Genomic DNA, 25,981 nt, shown 5'->3' on the forward strand with positions numbered 1-25,981 from the left:
GTTAAATGCCTCACGTTAAGTGGAATCGTACAATATTGGGCTCTGCGTGACTGGCTTATTTCACCTGGCAGAAGTCCTCCCCTCTCATGTTGCAGCCTGTGCCCGGAATTTTGTTAAGAAGGAGTAGTATTCCATTGTATGGATAAGCCACCTTTTGTTTATCCACTCATCCCTTGAGGACAGCTGGATGGCTTCCATCGTTCGGCTGTTGTGAATAACGGTGCTGTGGACCTGGGTGTGCAAGTATCTCTGCACGTCCCTCCTTTCGCTTCCTTATGTACGCAGAGGTGGAACTGCTGGGTCGAATGGTAATTCTATTTAAACATTTTTGAGGACCAGCCATACTGTTTTCCAAAGGGGCCGCACCTTTATATTCCCCCCAGCAGTGCACGAGGGTTCCGATTTCTCCACATCCTCGCCAGCACTTGTTACTTATTTTTCACACTAGCCACCCCAGTGGGTGTGAGGTAGCATCTCATTGTGATTTTGATGTTCGTTCACATAGTGATTAAGGATATCAAATGTCTTCTCGTGTGATTATTGGCCGTTCAAGTATCTTCTTTGAGGGGCTCTTGGGTGGCTCATTTGCGTAAGTGTCCAACTCTTGATTTCAGCTCAGGTCAAGATCTCACGGCTTCTTCACTTGATCTTGGCCAAAAGGTCGAGAAGCGGTAAGATCTCATGGCTTCTTGAGTTCGAGCCCCATATTGGCTTCTGGTGCTGACGGCGCAGAGCCCGCTAGGGATTTTCTTCTCTTCCCCGTTCTGCCCCTCCTCTGCTGGCACTCACGCTTTCTCAAAATAAATAAATAAACTTTAAAAAAAGCCCCACAAATATCTTCTTTGGAGAGATGTTTATTGAAGTCCTTTGCCCATTTTCAAATTCAGTTTTGTTGTTGCTGTTTTTAGGAGTTCCTTATATATTCCGGGTATTAATCTTTTATTAGATATGTGATGTGCAAATATTTTTCTCCCGTTCGGTTGCCTTTTTATTTGTTGATAGTGCCCTTTGATGCACGAGTTTTTATTTTTGATGAAGTACCATATATCTATTTTTGTTTTTGGTGGCGTATCCAAGAAATCATCACCAGATTCAGTGTCGTCAAGCTTCTCCCCTATGTCTTCCAGGAGTTTTATGGCTTTAGCTCTTAAGTTTAGGTCTTTGATTCATTTGCAATTAATTTTGATGTTTATTTTTATTATTTATTTTACTAGTTAAGAGACTTTAGTAGCTATAATTACAGTGCTTATTTGTCGAAATGAAAACTGGAAATAAGTATACAAAACAGTTGATTACCAATCGTGTCTTGAAAACAGTAAGAGGTTCCACGACACCAAATAAACCAGTTCTGAGGATTTCCCCAAGATAAAGTTGAACGGCTCCAGCTTCTTCAGTGTTTATCAAAATAAGAGAAAAAAGTAGAGGTCGTTGTTTCGTTGGCAAACCTGACCCTTGCAGGCTGAGGGAGTGAAAGCACATGTGGACGGAGGTGGGGGGGGGGGGCTGCCTTCTGGTTCTGGAGGTGATTGGATAGCCAGTCCAGTCCCTCATAGAGCCTGTCCCCGCTGGTGGCACAGGTGGCCCGAATGTACCGGTTCCTGTGGCGCAGCGAGTGCAGGCCCAGCTTGTCCATAGACTCGGCCGCCTTCATGGTCTCAGGGAGGTCCTGGTGGGCGAGGCCCGGTGACCTCCGGTCAGCGGTCCACGGGGACCACCCCGCCCCGCCTCCCACCCCGCATGGCCGGGGCGCACAGGCGCACACGCCTGCTTGCTGGCGAACACCAGCCGGACGGCATCCCTGAGCTCGTCCCCCGCCAGCATTGTCACGAGCTCCTCACGGGCCCCCTTCACGCCCTGTCTGACCTTGCTGTCCACCAGAAGGATGAGGCCTTGTGTGTTCCGGAAGTAGTGGCGCCACAGGGGCCGATCTTGTCCTGGCCGCCCACGTCGCGCACGGTGAAGCTGATGTTCTCGTACTGCACGGTCTCCACGTGGAAGCCTGTGGTGGGAATGGTGGTCCCCATCTCACCCAGCTTCAGTTTGTACAGGATGGTGGTCTTCCCTGCAGCGTCCAAGCCCACCATGAGAATGCACGTCTCTCTTTTTGCCAAAAAGGCCCTTGAAGAGGTTTGCGAGGATACTTCCCATGCTGGAGACTGGGGCGGGGGCAACACTGGCTGGAGGACCCCTCGACGGCCACTGCGAGGCTACTGCTACGAGCCAGCCGTTGCTTTTGCCCCACCCGCAGTTAATTTTTACATAGTGTTAGGTAAGGGCCCAATGTCCCTTCTTTGGCATGTGGAGGTCCAGTACTCCCAGCACCATTTGTTGAAAAGACTGTCCTTTCCCCACAGAATGTTCTTGGCACCCGTGGTAAAAATCATCTGACTATATATAGAAGAGTTTATTTCTGGGCTTTGCTCTACTCCAATAAATGTCTGTTTATGCTACTACCTACACCAGATTTTATACCCATGGAAGCTGGAGGTAACCTGGCCCCAACAGGTCAAGTCCATAATACTGTATGGTTCCATTTATATAACATTGTTGCAATGACAAAATCATAGACACAGAAAACCTTAATGGTTGCTAGCTGAGAAGGAGGGGTTGAAGGCAGAAAGGAAGTGAGTACGGATATAAAACAGTGAGTTCTTCCTGGAGAGCAACTCTTCTGTATCTTGAAGATGTCCATGTCAATCTCCTGGCTGTACTGTTGCACTGTGGTCTTCAAGATGCTGCCATTGCCATTGGGGTAAACAGAACACGGAAACTCTGTATTGTCTTACACACGGGCATGAATCTACCGTTATCGCAAAAAGTAGAAGATTAAAAACGTGACTGTGGAGGATGCCTGAGCTAATTACATCAGCCTGGGCTCCAGTAGGGCCACCCCAGGGGCTGTTAAAACCCCTCAGGTGATGCTGAACCATAGCCAGGGCCAATCTTATTTCTCCTGAGGTCTCTACCTCGTTCCCTCTACACGGGACACAGCTGCCGTTATCCCGGTACTTGCCAAACGTCAGGCAGCTGGGGAGACCTAGCCCACCAAGTGGGAGTGGGGGACCCCCAGAGGGCTGACCTAGAGGGCTAGAGCCATCCCAGGAAGAGCTGGGAGAGGGTACAGACCCCACACAGAAAGCACAGCGGACCCGGTTCACAGACGGGAGACCCTACCCAGGAGGGCACACGCTCAGGCACGTGCCTTTGGCTCCTTCCCTTGGTGCGGGGACAGTGGCATAAGGAATGACTGGATTCCAGCGGTCCAGAGCAGTGGGAGACCTCTCAGCCCAAGTCCTGATCAAAGTCCCTGTATACCCTGGGGTCCGGAGACTCTAGCCCCAACCCCCTCTTTCCCCACCTAGAACTACATGCGCTCAGCTCCCCCCTTCTGCCACTTCCCAACAACTTGGTCCACAGCACGTGCCCGCCACCACCACCCCCCAGTGCAGGAAAGACTCAGTTGCTGTACCACCCAACCCCACCCACCACCACACAGAGCCTGTAACGGAAAACATTCCAAATTTGACAATAATAAATCCAAAGCCAACAAATCCGAAACCAATAAACTCCAATCCGGATAGTAACAAAAACACAGCAAGGCACATCATAACCAAATGGCTGAAAGCCACTGATGAAACCTTTTTTTTTTTTTTTCTTTTTTAAGTTTGTTTATTTTGAGAAAGAAGTACAAGCTGGGGAGGGGCAGAGTGAGAGGGAGAGAGAGGGATCCCAAGCAGGCAAGGCACAGTCAGTGCAGAGCCCAACCCAGGGCTTGAACCCACGAACCATGAGATCATGACCTGAGCCAAAGTCAGACAGTTAACCACCCGAACCACCCAGGCGCCCCTCGTTGATAAAAACTTAAAAGCACTTAGAGGCAAAAAAGACATTATGAAAAGAACAAAGGCAGAACGACTGCAACATTTTCATCAGAAATAATGCAAGCCCGGGGCGCCTGGGGGCTCAGTTGGTAGAGTGTCTGACTTCGGCTCAGGGCATGACCTCATGGTCTGTGAGTTCGAGACCCGTGTTGGGCTTTGTGCTGACAGCTAGGAGCCTGGAGCCTGCTTCGGATTCTGTGTCTCCCTCTCTCTCTTCCCCTCCCTCACTCATGCTCTCTGTCTCAAAAATAAATAAACATTAAAAAAATTTTTAATACACTTTATTTTTAAAAAATGTTTATTACTTTATTGAAAGAGAGAGAGAGAGAGAGAGAGCGAGAGAGCGAGAGAGAGAGCGCACATGTGGGAGGGGCAGAGAGAGAGAGAGAGAAACCCAAGCAGGCTCTGTACTGTCAGTGCAGAACCCAATGCAGGGATCAAAGTCACAAACCATGAGATCATAACCTGAGCCAAAACCAAGCAATGGACACTTAACCAACTGAGCCACTCAGGCGTCCCTCCAAGAAATACACTTTAAATACACTGACATACATAGATTAAAAGAAAAAAGTACAACTATATCCTAGAAGCACTAATCATAAGCCTGAAACAGCTGCATTAGCATCAAATTTTGGGTTTTTAAAAAACACCAAAGATGGATACTTTTATTTTTATTTTTTATTTAAAAAAAAATTTTTTTTAACGTTTATTTATTTTTGAGACAGAGCATGAACAGGGGAGGGTCACAGAGAGAGAGGGAGACACAGAATCGGAAACAGGCTCCAGGCTCTGAGCTGTCAGCACAGAGCCGGACGCAGGGCTCGAACTCACCGACCGCGAGATCATGACCTGAGCCGAAGTCGGCCGCTTAACCGACTGAGCCACCCAGGTGCCCCAAAGATGGATACTTTTAAATGACAAAAGGGTCATCAAAAAACCAGCAAATCAGAGCGCGTGGGTGGCTCAGTCGGTTAAGCAGCCGACTTCGGCTCAGGTCATGATCTCACAGTTCTTGAATTTGAGCCCTACATCGGGCTCTGTGCTGACAGCTCAGAGCCTGGAACCTGCTTCGGATTCTGTGTCTCCCTCTCTCCTTGCCCCTCCGCCGTTCACACTCTGTCTCTCTTTCTCTCTCAAAAATAAAGATTTAAAAAAATTTTAAAAACTCGGCAAATCTAAATGTTTATGTAACTGAAACCAGAGGTGCAAAATACATAAAATTTGACAACATCAAAGGAGAAAGACAAATCCGCAATTATAATTGGTGAGTCCAACATACCTCTCTCAGTGACAGAAAAGTAGAAAGAAAATCAGGAAAGATACAGAACACATGAACAAGCCTATCAGACAGACCTGACGTGCACAGAATCCTAACACCTGACACCAGCAGGATGCAAGTGTGTCACAGGGGCACGTGGGGCACTCAGCAAGATAAGCCACCATCTGGGCTGTAAGACAAGTATTAAATCGAAAAGAGTTAATACATGGAACATGTTGTCTGATTAGACAATGGAATTAAACTAGAAATCAGTAATAAAAATAACTGGAAAATGCCCCAAGTATTTGGAAGTTAAACAGACTTCTACGTAAGTCATAGTCAAAGAAAAACTCCCAAGAGAAATAGGAAACTAGGAATGACGATGAAAACAACATATCAAAATTTACAGAGTGCCACTGGTACGGTATTTAGAGGAAAACTGCTCTCGGTGTTTACGTGAGAAAAGAACGATCTAAAATGAATGATGTAAGCTTCCACTTCCATAAGCTAGAAGAGGGGAAATTAGTTCAAACCGGAAGGAAATAAATAACGATTCTATTTCGATGACACAGAAAACGGACAAACAATAGAGAAAAATCAAGGAAAACTAAAGCTGTTTCTTTGAAAGCAGCAATAACTGGGGCGCCTGGGTGGCGCAGTCGGTTAAGCGTCCGACTTCAGCCAGGTCACGATCTCGCGGTCCGGGAGTTCGAGCCCCGCGTCAGGCTCTGGGCGGATGGCTCAGAGCCTGGAGCCTGTTTCCGATTCTGTGTCTCCCTCTCTCTCTGCCCCTCCCCCGTTCATGCTCTGTCTCTCTCTGTCCCAAAAATAAAATAAAACGTTGAAAGCAGCAATAACATTGGTAAATATCTAGCCACATTGGCTAGAAGTAGAAGATACCAATCACCAATACCAGGAAGGAGGGAAATCATTTAAAATGTAACTAATTCTCTCTCCCTCTGCCCCTCTCCCCTGCTCATGCACTCTCTCTCAAAAAAAAAAAAAAAAAAATTGAATTTCTAATTTTCTCAGAAAGAAATCCCCAGGGTTTCACTGGTGAAACCTATCACACATTTAAGGAAAAAATAAATTACTATGCAAACGACTTCAGAAAATAGATGTGGGTAGGATGCTTCACCACTCTTGGAAAGCAACCTTATCCTGATATCAAGACAAGACAAAACAAGGATGTCTTCTCATCACTTCTAACGCAAATCGTACAAGACGCTGTAGTCAGCGAAATAAAGCAGGGGGGATAAGGTCTATAAAAATTATAAAGGAGGAAGGAAAATTCTTTGATTATCTGCATAAGAAATGCCAGAGAATCTAGAAAATCATTAATGGAACCAGTACGTGAATCCACCTGGGTTCCAGGACGCAAGGTCAGCATAGCAAAATCAAATGTATTTCCACACACTAACAAGAACAATTGGAAAATAGATTTTTCAAAACCTAGACAGAACTCAAGAAACATAAACAAGAGATGCATTTTCCATAGTGGCGGTTCGAGTGGCCAAAGCAAGATAGGTCAGTCAGAGTGGTGGTCATGGCCCTGGAGGTGGCAAGAAGGATGACAGGGACAAGAAAAAGAAATACAGACCTCCTGTGCCAACTAGAGTGGGGAAAAAGAAGGGACCAGATGCTGCCAGCAAGCTGCCACCGGTGACACATCACACTCAGTGCCGCTTAAAACTACCGAGGTTAAAGAGAGAATGAAAGACTCTCTTCTTAGGGAGAATGAGTTCATTAGAGATCAGGAACAAACGAAGCCTTTAGAAGAAAAGCAAGAGGAGAAAAGATCAAAGGTGGACGATCTGAGGGGGACCCCAATGTCGGTAGGAACACTGGAAGAGATCATCAAGGGCAATCGTGCCATCGTGTCCACATCTGTGGGCTCAGAACACTGCGTCAGTATTCTTTCCTTTGTAAACAAGGACCTCCTGGAACCAGGCTGCTCAGTCCTGCTCAACCACAAGGTACAGGTCATCGATGACACAGATCCCTTGGTCACAGTGATGAAGGTAGCAAAGGCCCCCCAGGAAACCTGTGCTGACACTGGGGCGTTGGACAACCAAACTCAGGAAATTAAGGAATCTGTGGAGCTTCCTCTCACTCATCCTGAATATTATGGAGAGATGGGTATACAGCCCCCAAAGGGGGTCATTCTCTATGGACCACCCGGCACGATAAAACCTTACCGGCCAAAGCAGTAGCAAACCAAACCTCAGCCACTTTCCTCAGAGTGGTTGGCTCTGAACTTATTCAGAAGTACCTGGGTGATGGGCCCAAACTAGTTCGGGAATTGTTTTGAGTCGCAGAACACCACGCATCATCCATCGTGTTTATTGATGAAATTGACGCCATTGGAACAAAAAGATAGGACTCAAGGGGCGCCTGGGTGGCTCAGTCGGTTAAGCGTCCGACTTCGGCTCAGGTCACGATCTCGCGGTCCGTGAGTTCGAGCCCCGCGTCGGGCTCTGTGCTGACTGCTCAGAGCCTGGAGCCTGTTTCAGATTCTGTGTCTCCCTCTCTCTCTGACCCTCCCCCGTTCATACTCTGTCTCTCTCTGTCTCAAAAATAAATAAATGTTAAAAAAAAAATTAAAAAAAAAAAAAAAAAGATAGGACTCAAATTCCGGTGGTGAAAGAGAAATTCAATGAACAATGTTGGAACTGTTGAACTAATTGGGTGCATTTGATTCAAGGGGTCACGTGAAAGTGATCATGGCCACAGAACAAATAGAAACTTTGGATCCAGCACTTATCAGACCAGGCCGCACTGACAGGAAAACTGAGTTCCCCTCGCCTCATGAAAAGACTATGAAGTGCATCTTTCAGATCCACACAAGCAGGAGGACGCCGGCCGATGATGTGACCCTGGACGACTTGATCATGGCTAAAGATGACCTCTCCAGGATTGACATCAAGGCAATCTGTACGGAGGGTGGTCTGATGGCCTAGAGAGAATGCAGGATGGAAGTAACAAATGAAGACTTCAAAAGGCTAAAGAAAATGCTCTTTATAAAAAACAAGAAGGCCGGAGCGCCCAGGGGGCTCAGTCGGTTAAGCGTCCAACTTCAGCTCAGGTCATGATCTCATGGTTTGTGAGTTCAAGCCCCGCACGTTGGGCTCTGGGCTGACAGCTCAGAGCCTGGAGCCTGTTTCAGATTCTGTGTCTGCCTCTCTCTCTGCCCCTCCCATGCTCGTGCTCTCTCTCTCTCAAAAATAAACATTAAAAAAAATTTAAAAAAGAGAATCAGGGAAAAAAAAAAAAGGCCCCTGAGGGGCTCTACCTGTAGTGACCACATTTGCCTTCAAGGAAACGGTCGGGAGCGTCCCAACTCCTCAGAGGGATGAGGCTAGGAAGCCGCCTGGAGGAACCCACGTTCCAGTCGATCTTTCTTAGCAGAACTTCCCGTGTCCCTTTCTGAGCTGATGTGTAGGGTGCCTACTGGGCTGCCTTCACGTGTTGGCCACGTGCGGTGCTCCCCCCCAATAAAGCAAGCTCCTCCTCCTCAAAAAAAAAAAAAAAAAAAAAAAGCACAAACTAGAAAAGTCTGGTAAACTGTAGACTTAATAAAATGGTTTTTAAATCTGATCTTTAAAAGATACCACTTGGGCTAAATGGGTGGTGGCTATTAAGGAGGGCACTTGTTTTGAGCACTGGGTGTTATATGTAAGTAATGAATCACTAAATTCTACTCCTGAAACCAATTGTTACACTACATGTTAACTAACTAGAATTTAAATACAAATTTGAAGGAAAAGAAAAAAAGATACCATTAAGAAAATGAAAAGGCAAGCCAAAGATTAAAAGTATTTGTAATGAATATATATTTGGAAAAAAGACTCTTGTCTACAATATAGAAAAGACTCTTACAAGTCAGTAATAAGACAAACTACCCAATTTAAAAAATGGGCAAGAGGTGGGGCACCTGGGTGGCTCAGGCGGTTAAGCACGTGACTTCAGTTCAGGTCACGATCGCGTGGTGAGTTTGAGTCCCGTGTCCAGCTCTGTGCTGACAGTTCAGAGCCTGGAGCCCACTTTGGACGCTGTGTCTTCCTCTCTCTGCCCCTCCCTCCCCCCCTCAAAAATAAATAAAACATTAAAAGAAGTTTTAAAAAATGGACAAAAGGTGTGTAGACACATCACAAAAGACGATAGGTAATGGCAACACGTACACGAAAAGATGCTCAATGCTATCACTGGGCGGACAAATACAAATTAGAAACGCAAATACACCATCACGCACAACAAGGTGGATTACTTTTCAGAGGAGTGTGGCAGGAATACGAAATGGTACAACCACTATTGAGAACTTTTTGGCAATTTCTCATAAAGTTAAAAACACACTGGAGCTTCTGGGTGGCTCAGTCAGTTAAGCGTCCGACTTCGGCTCAGGTCATGATCTCACGGTTCATGAGTTTGAGCCCCGCGTCGGGCTCTGTGCTGACAGCTCAGGGCCTGGAGCCCGCGTGGAGCTGTGTCTCCCTCTCTCTGACCCTCCCCCACTCACGCTCTGTCTCTCTCTCTCTCTCTCTCAAAAATACACATTAAATAAATAAATAAAAATAAATAAAGTTAAAAACACACTTACAACTCAGAAAGTAAATTCCTAGGCATTCACTGAAGAGAAATAAAGAGGCATTTCCAAATAAATACTTTTACACAAATGCTCATAGCAGTTTTATTCGTAAGAAATCTGGAAACCCAAATTTCTATCAACACGTGGATGAGAACAAATGGTTTGTCCATACAACGGAACACTACTCAGCAGAGAGATACCGAAACACATAACTACTCGGTTGAGTCCTTAAAACATGCTAAAGCGAAAGAGGTGAAGACACGCGGTATTATATACTGTTCGGGTCCTTTTAATGTGAAGCCCTACAACAAGCAAAACTAATCCACGCTGACGGAAAGCGGTTACTTGGGACTAAGGTAGGATTAACTGGGAAAGGGCCAGAGGGAACAATGCCGTGTGATAAAAATGTTATTTTTCTTTATTCTAACGGTGGTTACACAGGTATACGGTTTCTCAAAACTCTGTACACTTTAAATAGGCGTTTTACTGGATGCAAACTGGACCTCACCAAAGGTTACTCGAGTGGTCCGGTACTCTCTCTTCTGTACCACGTGAAACATCTCTAGTGATGAGGAGTTTTCCAGCAGATGCAGCGCTGTATGCCCCTCTTGATCACTTACCCCTGGAGGCTTCTAGGGTTGCTGGAATTTAAGAACTCAAAATCTGCCCTCACAGGCAAAACAAAATTGGTTTATGTCATTTCAAAACCGGTCGTTTTGGTTCACGTCAGAGAAAAGAAATTCAGAGGCAAACAACCGTCAAGTTCTGCGCTGTTAACTACCGTGCCGCGAAAGCTGTCAAAGGGGAGTCCACCACCTCCCTGTCCTGCAGGGTCCTCTCCAGGTCACTCTCTTTCTCGAGCTGCCACGGTTCTTTCAGTCCCGGCATCACCTCTTCTGTGAAGCTGTCCCAGACCCTCCGTGCCCAACTAGTCCCCTCCTTACCTGTGTCCTACACAACCGGGGACTTCTACTTCAGCACTTAACGCTGTGTGTGATCTGTCTTCCCCAGCAGACTGAACAGCTTCATCTGTTTTCCTAGGGTTCGGCACTGGTCCTTCTAAATCACTACATTTTCAAATAAATGACAAAGTGAGCCAGAAAGCAGGTGGAGAGACCAGAAGCGATGAATCAGAAAGATACACAGGCAACCAAGCGAAGACAGCACTCCCCAAAACCAAGTGGACAAGTCGAGGGTGAGCTCGAAAGGCAATAAATATGAGGTGTGCTGGTCTTACACTAGCTGTTGCTTACAACTTCTGAGTACAAGCAGAAGATATCAACAGGGCTGAGAGACAAGATACTTCCTGTAGACCAGTAAATGATGCTGTTACGAAACAAGAACCAAAAACTTCAAACACAGCAGTATAGAAAGGACAAAGCAAGAGAGGTGCCAATCACACACAGATGTGGGGTGTGCTCTTTATTGTCCTGCACCAGATACAGGGACACGTAAGTCAGTCAGCTATGGTCACGTCCTTAAGGAACCAATAGGGTAAGGAGGAAAGAGACAGTAGATAAACAACGTAACTTTGATAGAACAAAGAGCAGTAACAGAAGTGCTCCCAGCAACACAAGCACAGAGGGAGAGTAGCTGGCTGAGCCTGACACGATACCCGAGGAGTCAGTCAGGTGTGGGGCAGGGAGCATTCAAACAAGGACAAAGACGAGGAGCAGCTTGGCTAAGTGGGAGCGTCGACCAGTTAGCGTTGCCACAACACCAATCACGTGGCAGGTGGTTACGCAGTGGATGCAACTTCAGGAAGCAAAAAGGTCTTAGAAAGCAGGAGTGGGAGCTTGGGAAGTATCCTAAGGACAACAGGGAGCCAATTTGTGGTTTTAAAGAAGAAAGATCTTTCTCAACTTGCCTTTTTAACAGATCAAAATTTACTGTGTAATATTCTCTTAAGTATTGAGATTAGATTCAGAATTCTGCCTTAAAAAGGCTTTAACTCGGGGGTGACCTGTAATTGTGCAATAAAATACAGAACCTTCTCTGAGACCTAGCTCCTCCCCCAGCACTGTTCCAGCCCAGAGTCACTTGTGCAGTCTCGTGGCTCTCCTGAGGTCACACATTCCTAGCTGAGGACAGCAGCCCAGCGCCGCTGCACGGCAGTAGGGGACAGCCCACTCTGAAAGCAGCCCTGCCTAAGACTTTGGAAAATGCTGACACATCCCAAGTCACATGAACGGAATCATGTGAACTCGTGCCGCTCCCTTCTAAACATCACCCACTGAGTTGGAGAATGGCTATTTTATAAGTCAGCTGTACATTCCCCGTGACCTGCAGATTTCTCACCCAAATGTATGGTGGTCTTATTCAAGGGAAGTCCCTCCTGGTGAACACTTTGATTATTTTTAAAGTTTGGGGTCGAGCTGAAATCTTTCCCATACTGACTACATTCATAGAGTTTCTCTTCAGTATGAATTTTCTGGTGTTGAAGGAAGTTTGACCTCTGAATAAAGCCTTTCCCACAATAACTACATACATAGGGCTTCTCTCCAGTATGAATAATCTGATGTAGAAGCAGTTTGGAGCTCTGAATGAAAGCTTTCCCACAGTCCTTACATTCAAAGGGCCTATCCCCAGTGTGGATTTTCTGATGTTCAGTGAGATGGGCTTTCTGGAGAAAGGCTTTCCCACATTCCTTACATTCATACACTCTCTCTCCAGTGTGGATTTTCTGGTGTCGAATAAGGTACGAACTCAGAAAGAAAGCTTTCCCACATTCATTACATTCATAGAGTTTCTCTCCAGTGTGAATTCTCTGATGCTGAGTAAAGTTTGACGTCTGGCTGAAACGCTTCCCACACTCATTGCATACATAAGGCCTTTCCCCAGTATGGATTCGCTGATGCTGAATAAGCTTTGAGCTTCGAATGAAGGCTTTCCCACACTCGTTACATTCAAAGGGCCTCTCTCCAGTGTGAATTCTCTGATGTTCAATGAGGTCTGAGCGATGACGGAAAGCCTTCCCACACTCCTTACATTCATACTGTTTCACCTCTGTGTGGATCTGATAATGTCGAATAAGGCTTGAGCTCCTAATGAAGGACTTGCCACATTCGTTACATTCATAGGGTCTTTCTCCTGTGTGAATTCTCTGATGGCGAATAAGCAAGGAGCTCTGACTGAAGCCTTTCCCACACTCCTTACATTCGAAAGGCCTCTCCCGGGTGTGAACTCGCTGGTGCCGAACGAGGTCTGAGCTGTGATGGAAGGCTCTCCCACACTGCACGCATCGGAACGGCTTTCCTCCCACATGTGCCCTCTGGTGCTCAGCGAGTTCTGCGTAGTGAATGAAGTCCTTCCCACACATGTTGCACACATAGAGTCTTTCTCCAGTGTGAGCTCTCTGATGCTCAGCAAGGTGGGAGCTCTGGCTGAAGCTTTTCCCACACTCCTCACACCTGCAAGATTTCTCCCCAGAATGAGCAATCTGATGTCCTACAAGGTCTGAGTTAAATGGGAAGGTCTGGCCGCAAGTCTCACACTGGTGGGCTTCCCGTTCCACAAGCTCTCTCTGGAGGAGGAGGAGGTTTGAGCTCAGAACTGGGCTTTCTCCTGATTTACTGCCCACCCGAGCTGTCTCTCCTGCTTGGATCTTCCAGTGGGTAACTGTCACCTGCCTGAAACCTCCCTCCTGAGGGGGACAGCTCCGCAGGTTCTGCCCTTCTGGGTTTCCTAACAGCTCCCCTAATCCGGGTTCGGGGAGTGTCTGAGACTCAGTGGCAGGGGGCTCCATCACTGTGAGTGTTTCTGACATTGTCTTAGGCAGATTTCCATCCTCAGAAATTCGGGCTCCAGAGTCACCTTCTTTGTCACAAGTTCCTAGGTCAGAATCTGAAATAAAGGAGAAAAGATCATCTTTTCCCTTTATCAACAGACAGGAATCTGCTGGAGCAGTGGACGATAACACACATCCAAAGAGTGGGAGGGAGGAATGTTTCCCCTGCTCACACTCCCCACCCAACATGCGGACATCCCAGCATGCATCTCAGCCGCCTGCCTCACCCACTTGAGAAGGCTTCTCTGGGGTTCCACCTCCAACACCCAACTCTGGGGACAGACTAATGGGGAGGGATGTGGCTTGGATCCATTAAAAAATTAAGACATATTTCCAAAGAAACAAATGTATCGACCTTGCCACCCCTTCACTGTCCTCCCTTTCCTCTGTACCCAGCTTAGATCACATGGTCTATGGTACCGTGTTTATCTTTGGTCATATTTTATAACCATCTTCTTGCATATTAGTCCTAACTCTCCCTGCCCCTCCTCTACCACACTTTCGTGGGAAAATCCCGACGTGGGTTAAATTCCACTTGCTTCCTGTTCTGCGTCTGCATCTACACCAACTGAGCTCTCTGTACATTTACAACCCCTTGCCTACCAGGGCCCTGAGAGCCACCAGCAATCTCTACTTTCCTCATTCTCCTACAAGACCACCCCTTTTGTCCTCTCTTCTCAAATGTCCAATACCCCCCCTCCTCCCGCTCAGCTGATGCCCTTGCTTATTTCAGTAAGACAGAAGCAATGAGATGAGAATGTCAACTTTCTCCAACTGCATCTACCAGCCTACCTGTCTATACCCACATCAGGCCCTCCCTTCTTATATGGTCACACTGCCCTTGATCCTGGGCACTACCTGGGCACTAAAACCCACCCCTCTCATCCACTCAATGACACCAAGCCTCCCCTGCCCAAGTCTAGAGCTGGAATGTTCACAGCAGCACCATTCATAACCTCCAAAATAACCAACAGAGAGATGGATAGACTGAGGGGTACTCCCACAAGGGAATAATACGCAATGAAAGAAACCTGCTAAATACAAAAGCAAAGATGAATCTCAAGATGCAATGTTCAGCAGAAGGAGCTCATCACAAGAGAGTTCGTACTGTAGGGTTCTGTTTACATCAAGTTAAAGAAAAACAACAGACAAAAGTGATCCGTGTGGGGAACTAAGAACCTGATGACCTTTAGGGAGAGGGTAAGAACTGGAAGGGGATGCAGGGGCACAGGGTGCTGATGGCCTACATGGAGCTCTGCGTCCCGCTGGTCTGTTGCTGTGGGAAAGCTTGTGCAGTCAGGGGTGCCAGGGTGCCATGCCCACTCCCATCCCCAGCTTTGAAAGTCTCACACTGGGAACCAACTGTAGGCAGGACTCTGCCTCGCCACAAGTCACAACCCTCCCTTTGAAGGCCCACTCTTAGTTGTCCGTCACTTGTGACAATGCACCACAAACACAGCACAAGACGGCACATCTGACATCTCACACCTCTGAAGGTCAGAGCGCAGCCCAGAGTGACTGAGACCCCGGTTCAGGGCCACAAAAGGTGTCAGCCAGGCTGAGGTCACATCTCGAAGTGCTGGGAAACCTGTTTCCAAACTCATTCAGATGCCAGTAGAAATCAGTTCCTTACAACCACAGGACTTTCCCTGAGTCCTTGCCAACTGTCAGCTGAAAGCTGCTGTCAGCCCCCAGGGACACCTGAATCTTTCAGGCAGCAACAGTGCATAGAACCCCTGACTTCTTTTCTGCCACCAGCTGTAGAAAACTACTTTCCAAGGGCATGCATGACTAGGTCAGTCCACCTCGAGAGCCTCCCCACCTTACACCAGCTGACTCAGGACCTTAAATACAACCGCAAAATCCCTCCAAGGCAGCTGGGAGGCGGTGCGTGTACCTTAGGGGCCAGGGATCTTGGACGGCCGTCTCAGACGCCTACCACACCACAGCCAATGCTCGGCCAATCACAGGAACCCAGAGTGTGTGTCCTTGTCTCCATCTGGGGCACCTGAAGTGTGGTCCCAACCCACAGCTCCACTGGGAATGGCCGCAGCCTCAGTTTCAGCCCCACCGCCTGATCCAGCCCTTCTCACAGATGTATCACCTGAGAACTCCACACAGTAAGTCCACTTCCAGGGAGCTCCATCCAAGGTGGCCCCAAACAATCACTTCTCGTCCCAAATCTGCACCAGCGGGAAGCAGACCTTGCTGCGCAAACCTGTGAAGGGATGCCCTCCAGACCCATTTGCAACGTGGCCATCAAGGACAAGGACCCGCCTCTGAGGGCGAAGCTGGGGGCAGGGTGGAACAGGAGCGGAAGGAGAGTGAGCGACCAGGCAACACGTGCTCTCTGGCCCAGGAAGGGCGTCCTTTCAACACGATTTTCTCTTTGACGCGAACCGCAACTTGTACAAAGCGCACACATCTCGACGAACTCCCTGCGACACCCGTTTAACAACACCAGGCCAACACAGAACATTTCTGTCTTCCCAAAGGCTCCCCCTCCAAGGGCAACCACTTCTGTAAGTAAAGGAGAACTCTGCCCATTTAACGGCTCAGTCAGCAGAGCCTGCAACTCTTGACCTTGGGCACGTGAGTTCAAGCCTGACGCTGGGCACAGAGTTTACTTAAAAATGAAAAAATACAAACATGACATTTCATTTAAATGGAATCATACGTGTTTGTGTCTGCTTTTTATTCGACACACACCCATTTTTTTGAGTTAAAACTCACAATCTTAAACGTGTTATTTTGAGAAACAGCACAAGAGTGCGCACGCGCACAAGTTGGGGAGGCGAGAGAAGCCCAAGCGGGCTCTTTGCTGTCAGCGCAGGGCCTGATGCAGGGTTCGATCCCACGAACCATGAAATCACGACTGAGGGGAAATCCAGAGTTGGACACTTAACTGACTGGGCCACCTATGCACCCCTAAACTCACCATCCTGAAGTGCACAAGCAAGTGTTTTTTAGAATATTCCTCAGATGGCAAAACCACCACCACTGTCTACTTCCAGAACATTTCCATCGCTCCCCCAGAAACGTATCTGCTTTGGCTCAGTACCACGCCCGTGAAAGTCATCACCACTTTCACAGGCAACGACAGCTCACGCTCTCCAGTGACACGCAGCATACCGCTGCACGAACAGGTCACCATTCACTTCTCCACGTCTCACGAACGCCTCAGGTGTCTGTGGTCTGGACGACGATTAAAGCTGCGGTAAACACTCCCGTAGATGCAGGTCGCTTCTGCCGGGTATACACCCAGGAGTGGGACTGCTGGCTCACGGGTCCTAGAACTGCTTCGGTGGCCGCCTGTTCAGGACACGTTTGCAGATTCCATTGGGAACCCGTGCAGGCGTAGCATTCAGGGAGGCCAGGACTCGCGTGAGTTTTGAGTACAAACGACCGCGCTGGCGCCTGGTGAAGAAAGCCACCCCGCCCGTCTGGGCCAGAGGAAGTGACTGGCGTGTGGGACAAAGAGCAGTGGGGGAGAGGGTAAGCTATGGCGGACCGAAGACTGCCCAGCATCCCTGCTTCCCACCTAACATCTGAGCGGGCACGTGGCCGCCCAGCAAACGACTGCACTCGGTAGAGTCCCGAGGTCAGGTTCCAGCCAACGACACGGGAAGGGAACGGATGTGTGCGGGGTCCCTACCTCCACCCATGGTGACACGTGGATGTGGCAAAGCAGCCAGGCTCCCAGAGGCCTTGAGGGCCGGAGCCGCCTAGGTAGGTGAAACGGAACGAGAAGTCAAGTTTTTTGAATCTCTGTTATGGCACCTTGAATAACGCCTAAGTAACGCTAACAAACAACCCGAACTCAGACGCGGTGCTCCCAATGATGAAAAAGACACTGAGCCCACATACCAGTAACCGGCGCTGAGGACAAGGAGCTGAGCACAAGTCTGTGTCAGGCGCTATGTCTGCGTGAGGTCTGCCAACACGGTTCCCCGGAGCAGCGCCGCTCGGCACAGCGCGGACCTGGGCCACGCGAGGCCGGCCTGCTGGCGCTCACTGACCGTGTTCTCCTGAGCCAACTCACTAACATGATTTAAAAATATCTTGCTCCTGCTTATAAAAATTACTTTCAACTAGTTAGTTTTTAAAGGTATGAGATAAATTATGCCAACTGAGAAAACGGAGACAATGCAAAGACTGAAAACAGAAAAATAAAATGACCTTTAAACCTAAGATTACCAGTTAGCATTTTCTCTCTGGTATTTTTTCTGCACTAGTATTTTTATGAAATCAGGACCATACGGCTCAGTTTTACATCCTGTTCTACTTTTGCATCCTTTTAATTCTTAGCCACCGCAAACATAAGACACACACCGTAAGAGTATTTCAAATAATAAAGTGTAGACGACATAGACACAGTAAAAACCCCCACCAATTCAACAGATTGCCCCCGTTAGCTGTTCTGGTTATACGCATTCGCTCACGCTTTGCTTGCACAAAGGCCGTGCACTTGTGCAAAAACATACCCACTCACTCAGGCACACACGATTTTCAAAAATAAGAACGGAATCACAGCACATTCACCATCTGCAACCGTCCCATTCACAACATATCCTGCGACGCTCCAGTCCATCCACACAGATGTCACCTCGTTCTCTGAAGGGTCTCACCACCGTAGGCAGTGACTGAATCCCTATTCGGATCAGACACGAAAGGCACATCCGTCCCCGTGCCCCCGGGGTGCCAAGCTGCGCCCCTGGTGTCCCGAGGAAGCACGTTCCCTGAGGAATTGTGCCCACCTGCCTGGGGCTGTCTGCCCCCCAGAGATGGAGGGAGTCGGCAGGATCCGAGGGCTGCGGCAGAGCAGGCGGCTGGCTCGGCCCGGCCGGCCCCTCCCCTCTGAGCCGCCAGGGCTTCCCGGCAGAGGGCGCCACAGTCTGACTGTTGCTCCGGCCCAGCCTCTGCCAGTGGGAAGGCGGCAGTGGGCTCAAATGCCTCATTGGTTCAGAGCTCAGAAGGGGAGGAGGGGCCCTATTTATTAGGGCCCCTCGAGCCCCACCAGGCGCAGTGCCGAGCACCTGACTCCCACTGTCTCACGCGCTGCTCCAAGCCTTATGAGGCAGGCGTTCCCTGGGTATTTCCTCTAGTTTACAGATGAGGAAGCAGAGGCTAAGGGAGAAAGTCCATTGCCCAAGGTCACTAAACTAGTAAGAGGCAGCATTGAGGTTCAAATCTCGATCTGTCTTCCTCCAGCGCCCATGTCCCTAACGCAAAAGATGTTTTTTCCCAAGTGTTATCTGTCGCCGTTACGGGATGCTTTGCTTGGATCACGTGGAATGAGTATTACAGAAGTAAGCTTATAGATTAAGTCTTACTTATCCTAATTAACAAAGGTGGCAGTGAAATGTTGGGGTTTTATTTGTCTTGAAAGTAACGTCCTCTGATTTTTATGCTTAAAAGGACTGTTGGACTCCCTGCAAACACGCTTTCATCTGTCTACGAGAAAACAGCTTTAAAAATGTGTTTTTTGCCTTGCCTGGGACCCTGTGATGACAGCTGAGAGCCTGGAACCACTTCGGATCTGTCCCTCCCTCTCTCTGTGCCCCTCCCACGCTCAAGCTCTCTCTCTCTCAAAAATAAAAACGTTTCAAAAAAAAATTTTTTTTTATTAAAAAAAAAGGGGGGGGCACCTGGGTGGCTCAGTTGGTTAAGCGTCCGACTTTGGCTCAGGTTATCTCACAGTTAGTGAGTTCGAGCCCTGCATCAGGCTGTGTGCTGACAGCTCCGAGCCTGGAGCCTGCTTCGGATTCTGTGTCTCCCTCTCTCTCTGCCCCTCCCCCACTCATGCTCTGTCTCTGTCTCAGAAATAAACATTAAAAAAAAAAGTGATTTTTAATGGTCTTCAGAATTTTTTTAACGTTTATTTTTTTTTTTCAACGTTTATTTATTTTTGGGACAGAGAGAGACAGAGCATGAACGGGGGAGGGGCAGAGAGAGAGGGAGACACAGAATTGGAAACAGGCTCCAGGCTCCGAGCCATCAGCCCAGAGCCTGACGCGGGGCTCGAACTCCCGGACCGTGAGATCGTGACCTGGCTGAAGTCGGACGCTTAACCGACTGCGCCACCCAGGCGCCCCTTAACGTTCATTTTTAAGAGAGTGCGAGCACGAGTGTGCCTGCCAGGGGGGAGGGCAGAGAGAGAGGGAGGGACAGAGATAATCCCAAGCAGGCTCTGAGCTGTCAGCATAGAGCCTGACAAGGGGCTCAAACTCACAAACCGTGAGATCATGACCTGAGCCACCCAGGTGCCCCTCATATTTTTTTCTTAACATCAGAGAGCTAAACCTTGCTTTGAATAAACATTTATCTGAAAATCAGCCTTCTTTCGGTTTCTGCTTAGCTGTTTTCCTGTGAATTCAAGCAAAATTACACTGGTACACTTTCACTTAAAGAAACCTGAGTGAAATGAACAAAAGGAAGTAAAAATACAGCATGCTTTTGACCCCACAACACACTGAGCTAACATGGCCCACCCTTCTGTTAGAACACATAGAATCTGCCGGGTAAAATGTAACACGTGCAAATACACACTTGACGTTGAGAGAGAAGGGAAAACCCTTGGAGCTGGAAAAGAAGTGGGATCTTAACCTGGAGCAGGAACCTGGAGCAATCCCAAACGGCCCTGGGGTGGAAAGAGAGGGGCACTGAGGCAGGCACTGGTCAAGGGTCCCGTGGCCCTGGGCTCACAGGCTCCCAGAGTCGCTGTCTGCGGCTTACAGCCTAAAGAAAGGAAGCACTACGCTGCCCGAGCTTCACCACTGGTAATAACGGGAGCAAGGGGCACCTGACTGAGACACGAAGCACAGCTCCTGGAGAACCTGCGCCTCTGTAATTGGGAAGGAAACGGAGACGCTGGTACGTGCCGGTCACTCCGCAAGGTGTCTTGTTTCTAGTTTCCTCGTGTTCGCCTCACAACTACCCAGGAGGTCCAGGCAGGTGACTGGCTTCAGGCCAAACTAGCTGCTGTCCCCTCCTCCCCACCCCACCCCACAGTCCTCTGGTTCCTGCTCCCCGGGCTCTGCCCAAGGATACTGACGGCCTTCTCCTCTCCTGACAAGTCCAGTGACCTTACGCCGGTCACCTTCCACGACCTGAGGCGGCAGTGGACATGCCTGACGGCTCCCTGAACCGCTTCGATGGCACTGCCCCGCTCTGAGTCAGCTGCTTCCCCCACCGCCCCTTCCATCTGTGGCTCACGATTGTTGTCTGGGCCTTTTCAGCTCCGTCCTGTCTCCACATCACCCCCAAGACCTTTCCAGGAGTCAGCCATCCATCCCCATCACTTCAGGAGAGGCCGGGGCTGCGTGTGCAGGCTTGTGAAAAAACAGAGCAATCCCTCCCCCTAATTTTTCTCCACGTCTCCCTTAAGAGAGATTCTGTGGTTCTTGGCGTCGTGAACACAGTTACGATACTACATCTCTAACAAGGTCAAAGGTTCCGTATCTGTGGACAGGGAGCAAGCTATCACCTGAAGACTAGGTTAGATGAGGATCTCGGATCCCATGCGGGCAAGAGACACTTATCTCTATCATTCACTGGGACTGGCTCACGGGGAAAAAAGACATGCCAAAGAGCGATTATGAGCACAACCTCTACACACAAACTTGCTGAGTTCCAAGCCTGCCTCCCGCTAACATTCCTGGGAAACCTCAGGCGTGCTCCCGGCCGAGGATCTCGACACCGTGAAGTAACCAGTCTCCGAGGGGGGGACGGAGGGGGCGAGGGTAAACCGTTCCTGACATCAGCAGTCAGCCACTGGGATTGATAAAGACTTCTAGAGGGATGGGAACCCTTAGGAAAGAGCTAGAACAGCGCAGCCAACCACTTCTCCACGCCAGAGAATTCTTCAGGCCCAATTCCCTCTGCACCCTACCCCCGCCAGGGCACGGGGTGCTGGCTCTGCACCCCCACCAGCACAGAGGCCCCAGAGAGAGGGGACAGGCCGAGAGCGCCAACAGCAGCGCTACCTGCAGCCCTCACCTCCTCCCCCAGGTCACCCCGGAGGAGCTAGCCGACTTGAGCACTGCGGCGCAAGGCGCTTAAGCTGGAGGCTCCACGGCCTGGGACCCGAATATCTGCTCCCATGACGGCCCCCAGGGAGAGAAGGTGCGGCCCCGGCAGCCGCGCGGGGGAGGCCGCGACGGCTGCTCGGAGGCGGGCTCACCGAAGCCCCGGCTCCGGGACTCCGCGCGGGGCGGGCCGCGCCCAGAGCCGAGCGCGGCGCCCACGACACCTGCCGGCCTGGCGGACCCCACCGCCCCCGCGCCCGTCCCCCGCCGGACACGACCCACTCACCCGGCGACCAGCGGTAAAAGCACGGCCCGCCGACAAAGCCCGCAGCGCCGCCCGCACGCCGCGGCCGGAAGTTGGCCGAGGCCCAGCCCCGAGAACTTCCGGGGCCGCTCTAGGTGCAGCGGGGCTGACGGACTCTCGCTGGTGCGCACTTCCGCCCGGGCGCGTGTGAGTGCGCGCGTCGCCGCCGAGACGAGGCCGGTGTCCGGCCCCCGCGCTCCCGCACCCCTAGTGCCGCCCGTTCCCGAGCGTAGATGCGCGCAAGGGATTTCGTTGCCGGCGAGCTGAAAACGCTGGCGTCGGCGCCGGGTGGAGCGCGGGTCCCGCCTCCAGCGGGCGGAGCCCGGGGCCTCTCTTCGCGGCCGCTCGGTGGCAGCCGGTGGTGGTGAGAGCCGACGGCCGCGGCGCCGCAAGGCCCTTACCGGTGGAGACGGAAGCCGCAGCAGCCGGGGCCGCGCTCTTACCTGGCTGTGTGGCTCGTGCTGCGGGGGCACAAGTAGCCTCCGGACACGGTCTCGCGGGATCGGCCCCCGCAACTCCCCCCCGGAAGAGCCGGTGTCGAACGGCCGGGCCGGGCCACGTGGCGGCGGCGGGCCGGTCGGGAACTACCGAAGCCACGGCGGTGCCGCGGGCGCTCCTGCCCCGCCTGCTGGGGGTGCAGAGGACCCCTGATAGCGAATGGAGCTCAGCGTTAGGAGCGCGCAGGAGCCAGGAGCATATCTCCTGCCAGTCCCGGGAGCCGCTGGAAAGTGTGGGCGGGCGCGGCAGGAGCACAGTTGTTGGTATCGCTATGTGCGTGCGTTTTGAGCACTCACGGAACAGGCGTGCCAGTCATTGTGCAGCTGGCTGCTTTTACTCGGCATTGTTTTAAAATCACCCCATGTTAACACACACAGTGGGTCTGGTCCACCCACTGCCACTGCATTCCGCCGTGTGTCTACGCTGCTCCCCACCCCTCCTTATTGATGAACGTTCCGTGTGTTTTCTACTCTTTGCTGCGAGTGATGGAAGAGAGCACATCCGCGTACGGTATTTCCGTGTCTGAGCAAGGATTTCTCTAGGCGACAGGTCTAGAAACGGGATCCAAATGTGCAGATTTTAGTGTTAGCGTGTTGCCACATTGGCTTTTCAGTGGCTGTCCTAACTTTCGCTCCGTCTATCGCAGTGGGAGACTCCGTTCCCTGCAGCTTCACCAACCCTTATCTGGCCTGAAATCGGCCGATCTAAGGGGTGAAAAGCAGCATCCTGGTTTTTGTTCTCAAATTCAGTGAGACCTAATTTAGCAGCAGATACATTTGTTTTTAATGAATACATGTGATAAATAGCTCTGCCAAATGTATCCTCCTACGTGACCTCCACGATCCAGACAGAACATCTCCATCCTCCCAATGCTCCCCTGCACTCCTCCCCCCAGGTCTCACCCCTCCAGCTGCTTCGGTGAACCGACTGATTTGCTAGTCAGGCCAATCCTTCGTGCTTATTAGCCATTTGAGCCTCTTGTTAACGGACTAAAATGACCTTGGCCCGCTTTTCCACTGAGCTTGTCTCTTTCCTTGCGACTAGTAGCTTTTTAGGGTGGCTACAAATCATTTGCCTGCCACGTGTACTGCAAACATATTGCCTTTATTTCTCCACAGTTCTGTGTGCCCTTCACTAACCCTGGTGCCCTGGGGTCTCTTTTCCTTTGTGATGTTCACTTTGTGATGTCCATTCCTCTCAGAGAGGGTTTTTGTTTTTTAAGATTTTTAAGTACTCTCTACACACACGTGGGGCTCGAACTTACAACCCAAGGTCAAGAGTCGCTGGCTCCACTGACTGAGCTGGGTGGGTGCCCCTTTTCTCAGGGAGGTTTAACGCTTTTACTTTCCATGCTTAGGTCTTCCAGCCATCTGGAATTTATTTCTGAATATGATGAGATGTTGGAATCTGATTCTTTTCCATATGGTGAGCCAGTATCCCCATAAAGCGAGTTAAACACCCCGCCCTTGTACACAGTGTCCTGTCGGAGAAAAGTGTCTTGAGAGTAATTGTATTGAAAAGACACGACGGGCGCCTGGGTTGGGGGGGGGCTCAGTCGGTTGGGCTTCTAACTCTTGATTTCAGCTCAGGTGACGACCTTGTGGTCATGAGATCAAGCCCCACATCCTGGTCTGCGCCGAGCACGGAGCTCGCATGGAATTCTCTCTCTCCCTTTGCCCTCCCCCCACGCACTCTCTCTCTCTCTCTCTCAAAAAAAGAAAAAGAAAAGAAAAGAAATGAGTGTTGCAGCCACAGTGAGTGGAGGTGTGTGAGTAAACTTTGAAGTGATGGCCTCATGATACATAGGAGGTTACACACAATGTAATCACGCGATGCAGGTTGTCAACTGGCCAGCAAAGGAGGACTGCACAGACCCCCCCCCCCATCCCTATTTGAGACTTGGGGGGGGGCACCTGTGTGGCTCAGTCAGTTCAGCATCTGACTCCTCATTTCGGCTCAGGTCATGATCTCACAGTTCGTGGGTTCAACCCCTACACTGGGCGCTGTGCTGACAGCAAGGAGCCTGCTTGAAACTCTCTCCCTCCCTCTCAAAATAAATACACTTAAAAACAAACAAACAGGGGCGCCTGGGTGGCGCAGTCGGTTAAGCGTCCGACTTCAGCCAGGTCACGATCTCGCGGTCCGGGAGTTCGAGCCCCGCGTCGGGCTCTGGGCTGATGGCTCAGAGCCTGGAGCCTGCTTCCGATTCTGTGTCTCCCTCTCTCTCTGCCCCTCTCCCGTTCATGCTCTGTCTCTCTCTGTCCCATAAAATAAATAAATGTTGAAAAAAAAATTAAAAAAAAAAAAAAACAAAAAACAAACAAACAAAAAAGATTTAGGGAGCGCCTGGCTGGCCGGCTTGCTCTATAGAGCATGTGGCTCTCGATCCCAGGGTCGTGACTTCTAGCTCCACGTTGGGGGTAGAGATGACTTCAAAAGAATTCTAAGAGACTTAGAAATAGGATGATGTTGAAGCTAAGGGGTCAGAGCAGAGCCAGACCTCTCCCAACCTTCAGCACAGGCCTGGGGGACCCGTGAAGCAGGGACGGTCAGCGGGACCCTGGGCTCCCCGCAGAGGAGAGGGAGGCTGGCTGGGAGTAGAGCCTTTCCTGGATCTGCAGGGGCAGTGAGGGCTGTCCTGGCTGAGGCCTCCAGAAATGCCACCTTCACCCAGCACAGGCGCCCAAGAAACAGCATATGCTTAATCTCAATTCCATTCAAAACCTTGCTGGGGTTGCATGGCTTCTCTTACAGGCCTGACTCCCAGGAAGGACACTGTGAGGATGCCTGGGGGGTTAGCACTGTGGGAGGGCCACCCGCCTCTGCTCACCAGGCTCCTGCGGGAGTTAATTCCTGTTGCCCCCCCCCCTCCCCCCCCCCCCCCCCCAGACTAGCTCTCTGATGCTGGAGTGTGGCTGCAGAGCCCTTGTTGCCATGAGAACTTAGTGGCAGATGAGAAACGCCATGGAAGGGGACCAGTCACGCTGCCTCAGAGACCCACCCTCTGCTTAGCGGCTGGCAGCTGCCCCCTCCCTGCATTGCAAGGTGGACCCTAAGCCCACGTCTGGGTCGTGATGACTATCATAATAGCCCAGCCAGAGCAAGGTTTTGGAAGCAAAAGAAAATCTGAAGGAAGTTGAGGAAGGACGATATTCACAAGGGGTGAGATGCAGGGAGGGGAGGATTCACAGGGAATTGTAACAATCAGAAGTTGGAAAAGCGGCTGTGCCCCTGGGCCCCCTCAGCAAGGCAAGGAGAGCTTCCTGGAGGACAAGGCCTCTTACAGATGCCTGAGTGGAGACAGGACTGCCTCTCTTAAAACATGGACAAGATTGGGGTGCCTGGGTGGCTCAGTTGGTCGGGCGTCTGACTTCGGCCTCGGCCATGATCTCACCGTTCCCGAGTTCAAGCCCCGTGTGGGGCTCTGTGCTGACAGCTCAGAGCCTGGAGCCTGCTTCTGATTCTGTGTCTCCCTCTGTCTCTGACCCTCCCCTGCTCATGCTCTGTCTCAGAAATAAATAAACATAAAAAAAAAGTTTAAAAAAAAGTAACTCTGTTTGCCACTTGGGACCATGATTTGCTCTTTGGGAACCTTCCGCTGTCTTGCTTAGGTCTTCAGCCTTCCAGTATCTAAATTAAAC

The 25,981-nt window shown here is 50.3% G+C and overlaps 2 protein-coding genes and 1 pseudogene across 2 annotated transcripts; 1 reads left to right on the forward strand and 2 right to left on the reverse strand.

Moving 5' to 3' along the window:
- Window positions 1–1,299: 1,299 nt before the first annotated feature.
- Window positions 1,300–2,225, reverse strand: LOC115505904 (ADP-ribosylation factor 1-like). Its single transcript, XM_030303679.1, is given in 4 exon segments — window positions 1,300–1,666; window positions 1,765–1,928; window positions 1,931–2,099; window positions 2,101–2,225. Coding segments are annotated over 4 exon segments (657 nt in total). The 5' UTR covers window positions 2,149–2,225; the 3' UTR covers window positions 1,300–1,390.
- A 249-nt stretch (window positions 2,226–2,474) lies between these two features.
- On the forward strand, window positions 2,475–7,564 carry LOC115506510 (annotated as a pseudogene).
- A 2,234-nt stretch (window positions 7,565–9,798) lies between these two features.
- On the reverse strand, window positions 9,799–21,891 carry ZNF623 (zinc finger protein 623). Its single transcript, XM_030303656.1, has 2 exons — window positions 21,825–21,891; window positions 9,799–13,567 (listed from the first exon to the last, which is right to left on the reverse strand). Exon 2 carries the CDS (start codon window positions 13,488–13,490, stop codon window positions 11,979–11,981), a length of 1,512 nt encoding a protein of 503 aa, XP_030159516.1. The 5' UTR covers window positions 13,491–13,567; window positions 21,825–21,891; the 3' UTR covers window positions 9,799–11,978.
- Between the last annotated feature and the right edge of the window lie 4,090 nt (window positions 21,892–25,981).

This window comes from Lynx canadensis, chromosome F2 (assembly GCF_007474595.2).
Source record: "Lynx canadensis isolate LIC74 chromosome F2, mLynCan4.pri.v2, whole genome shotgun sequence".
In the NCBI taxonomy this organism is placed as follows: domain Eukaryota; kingdom Metazoa; phylum Chordata; class Mammalia; order Carnivora; family Felidae; genus Lynx; species Lynx canadensis.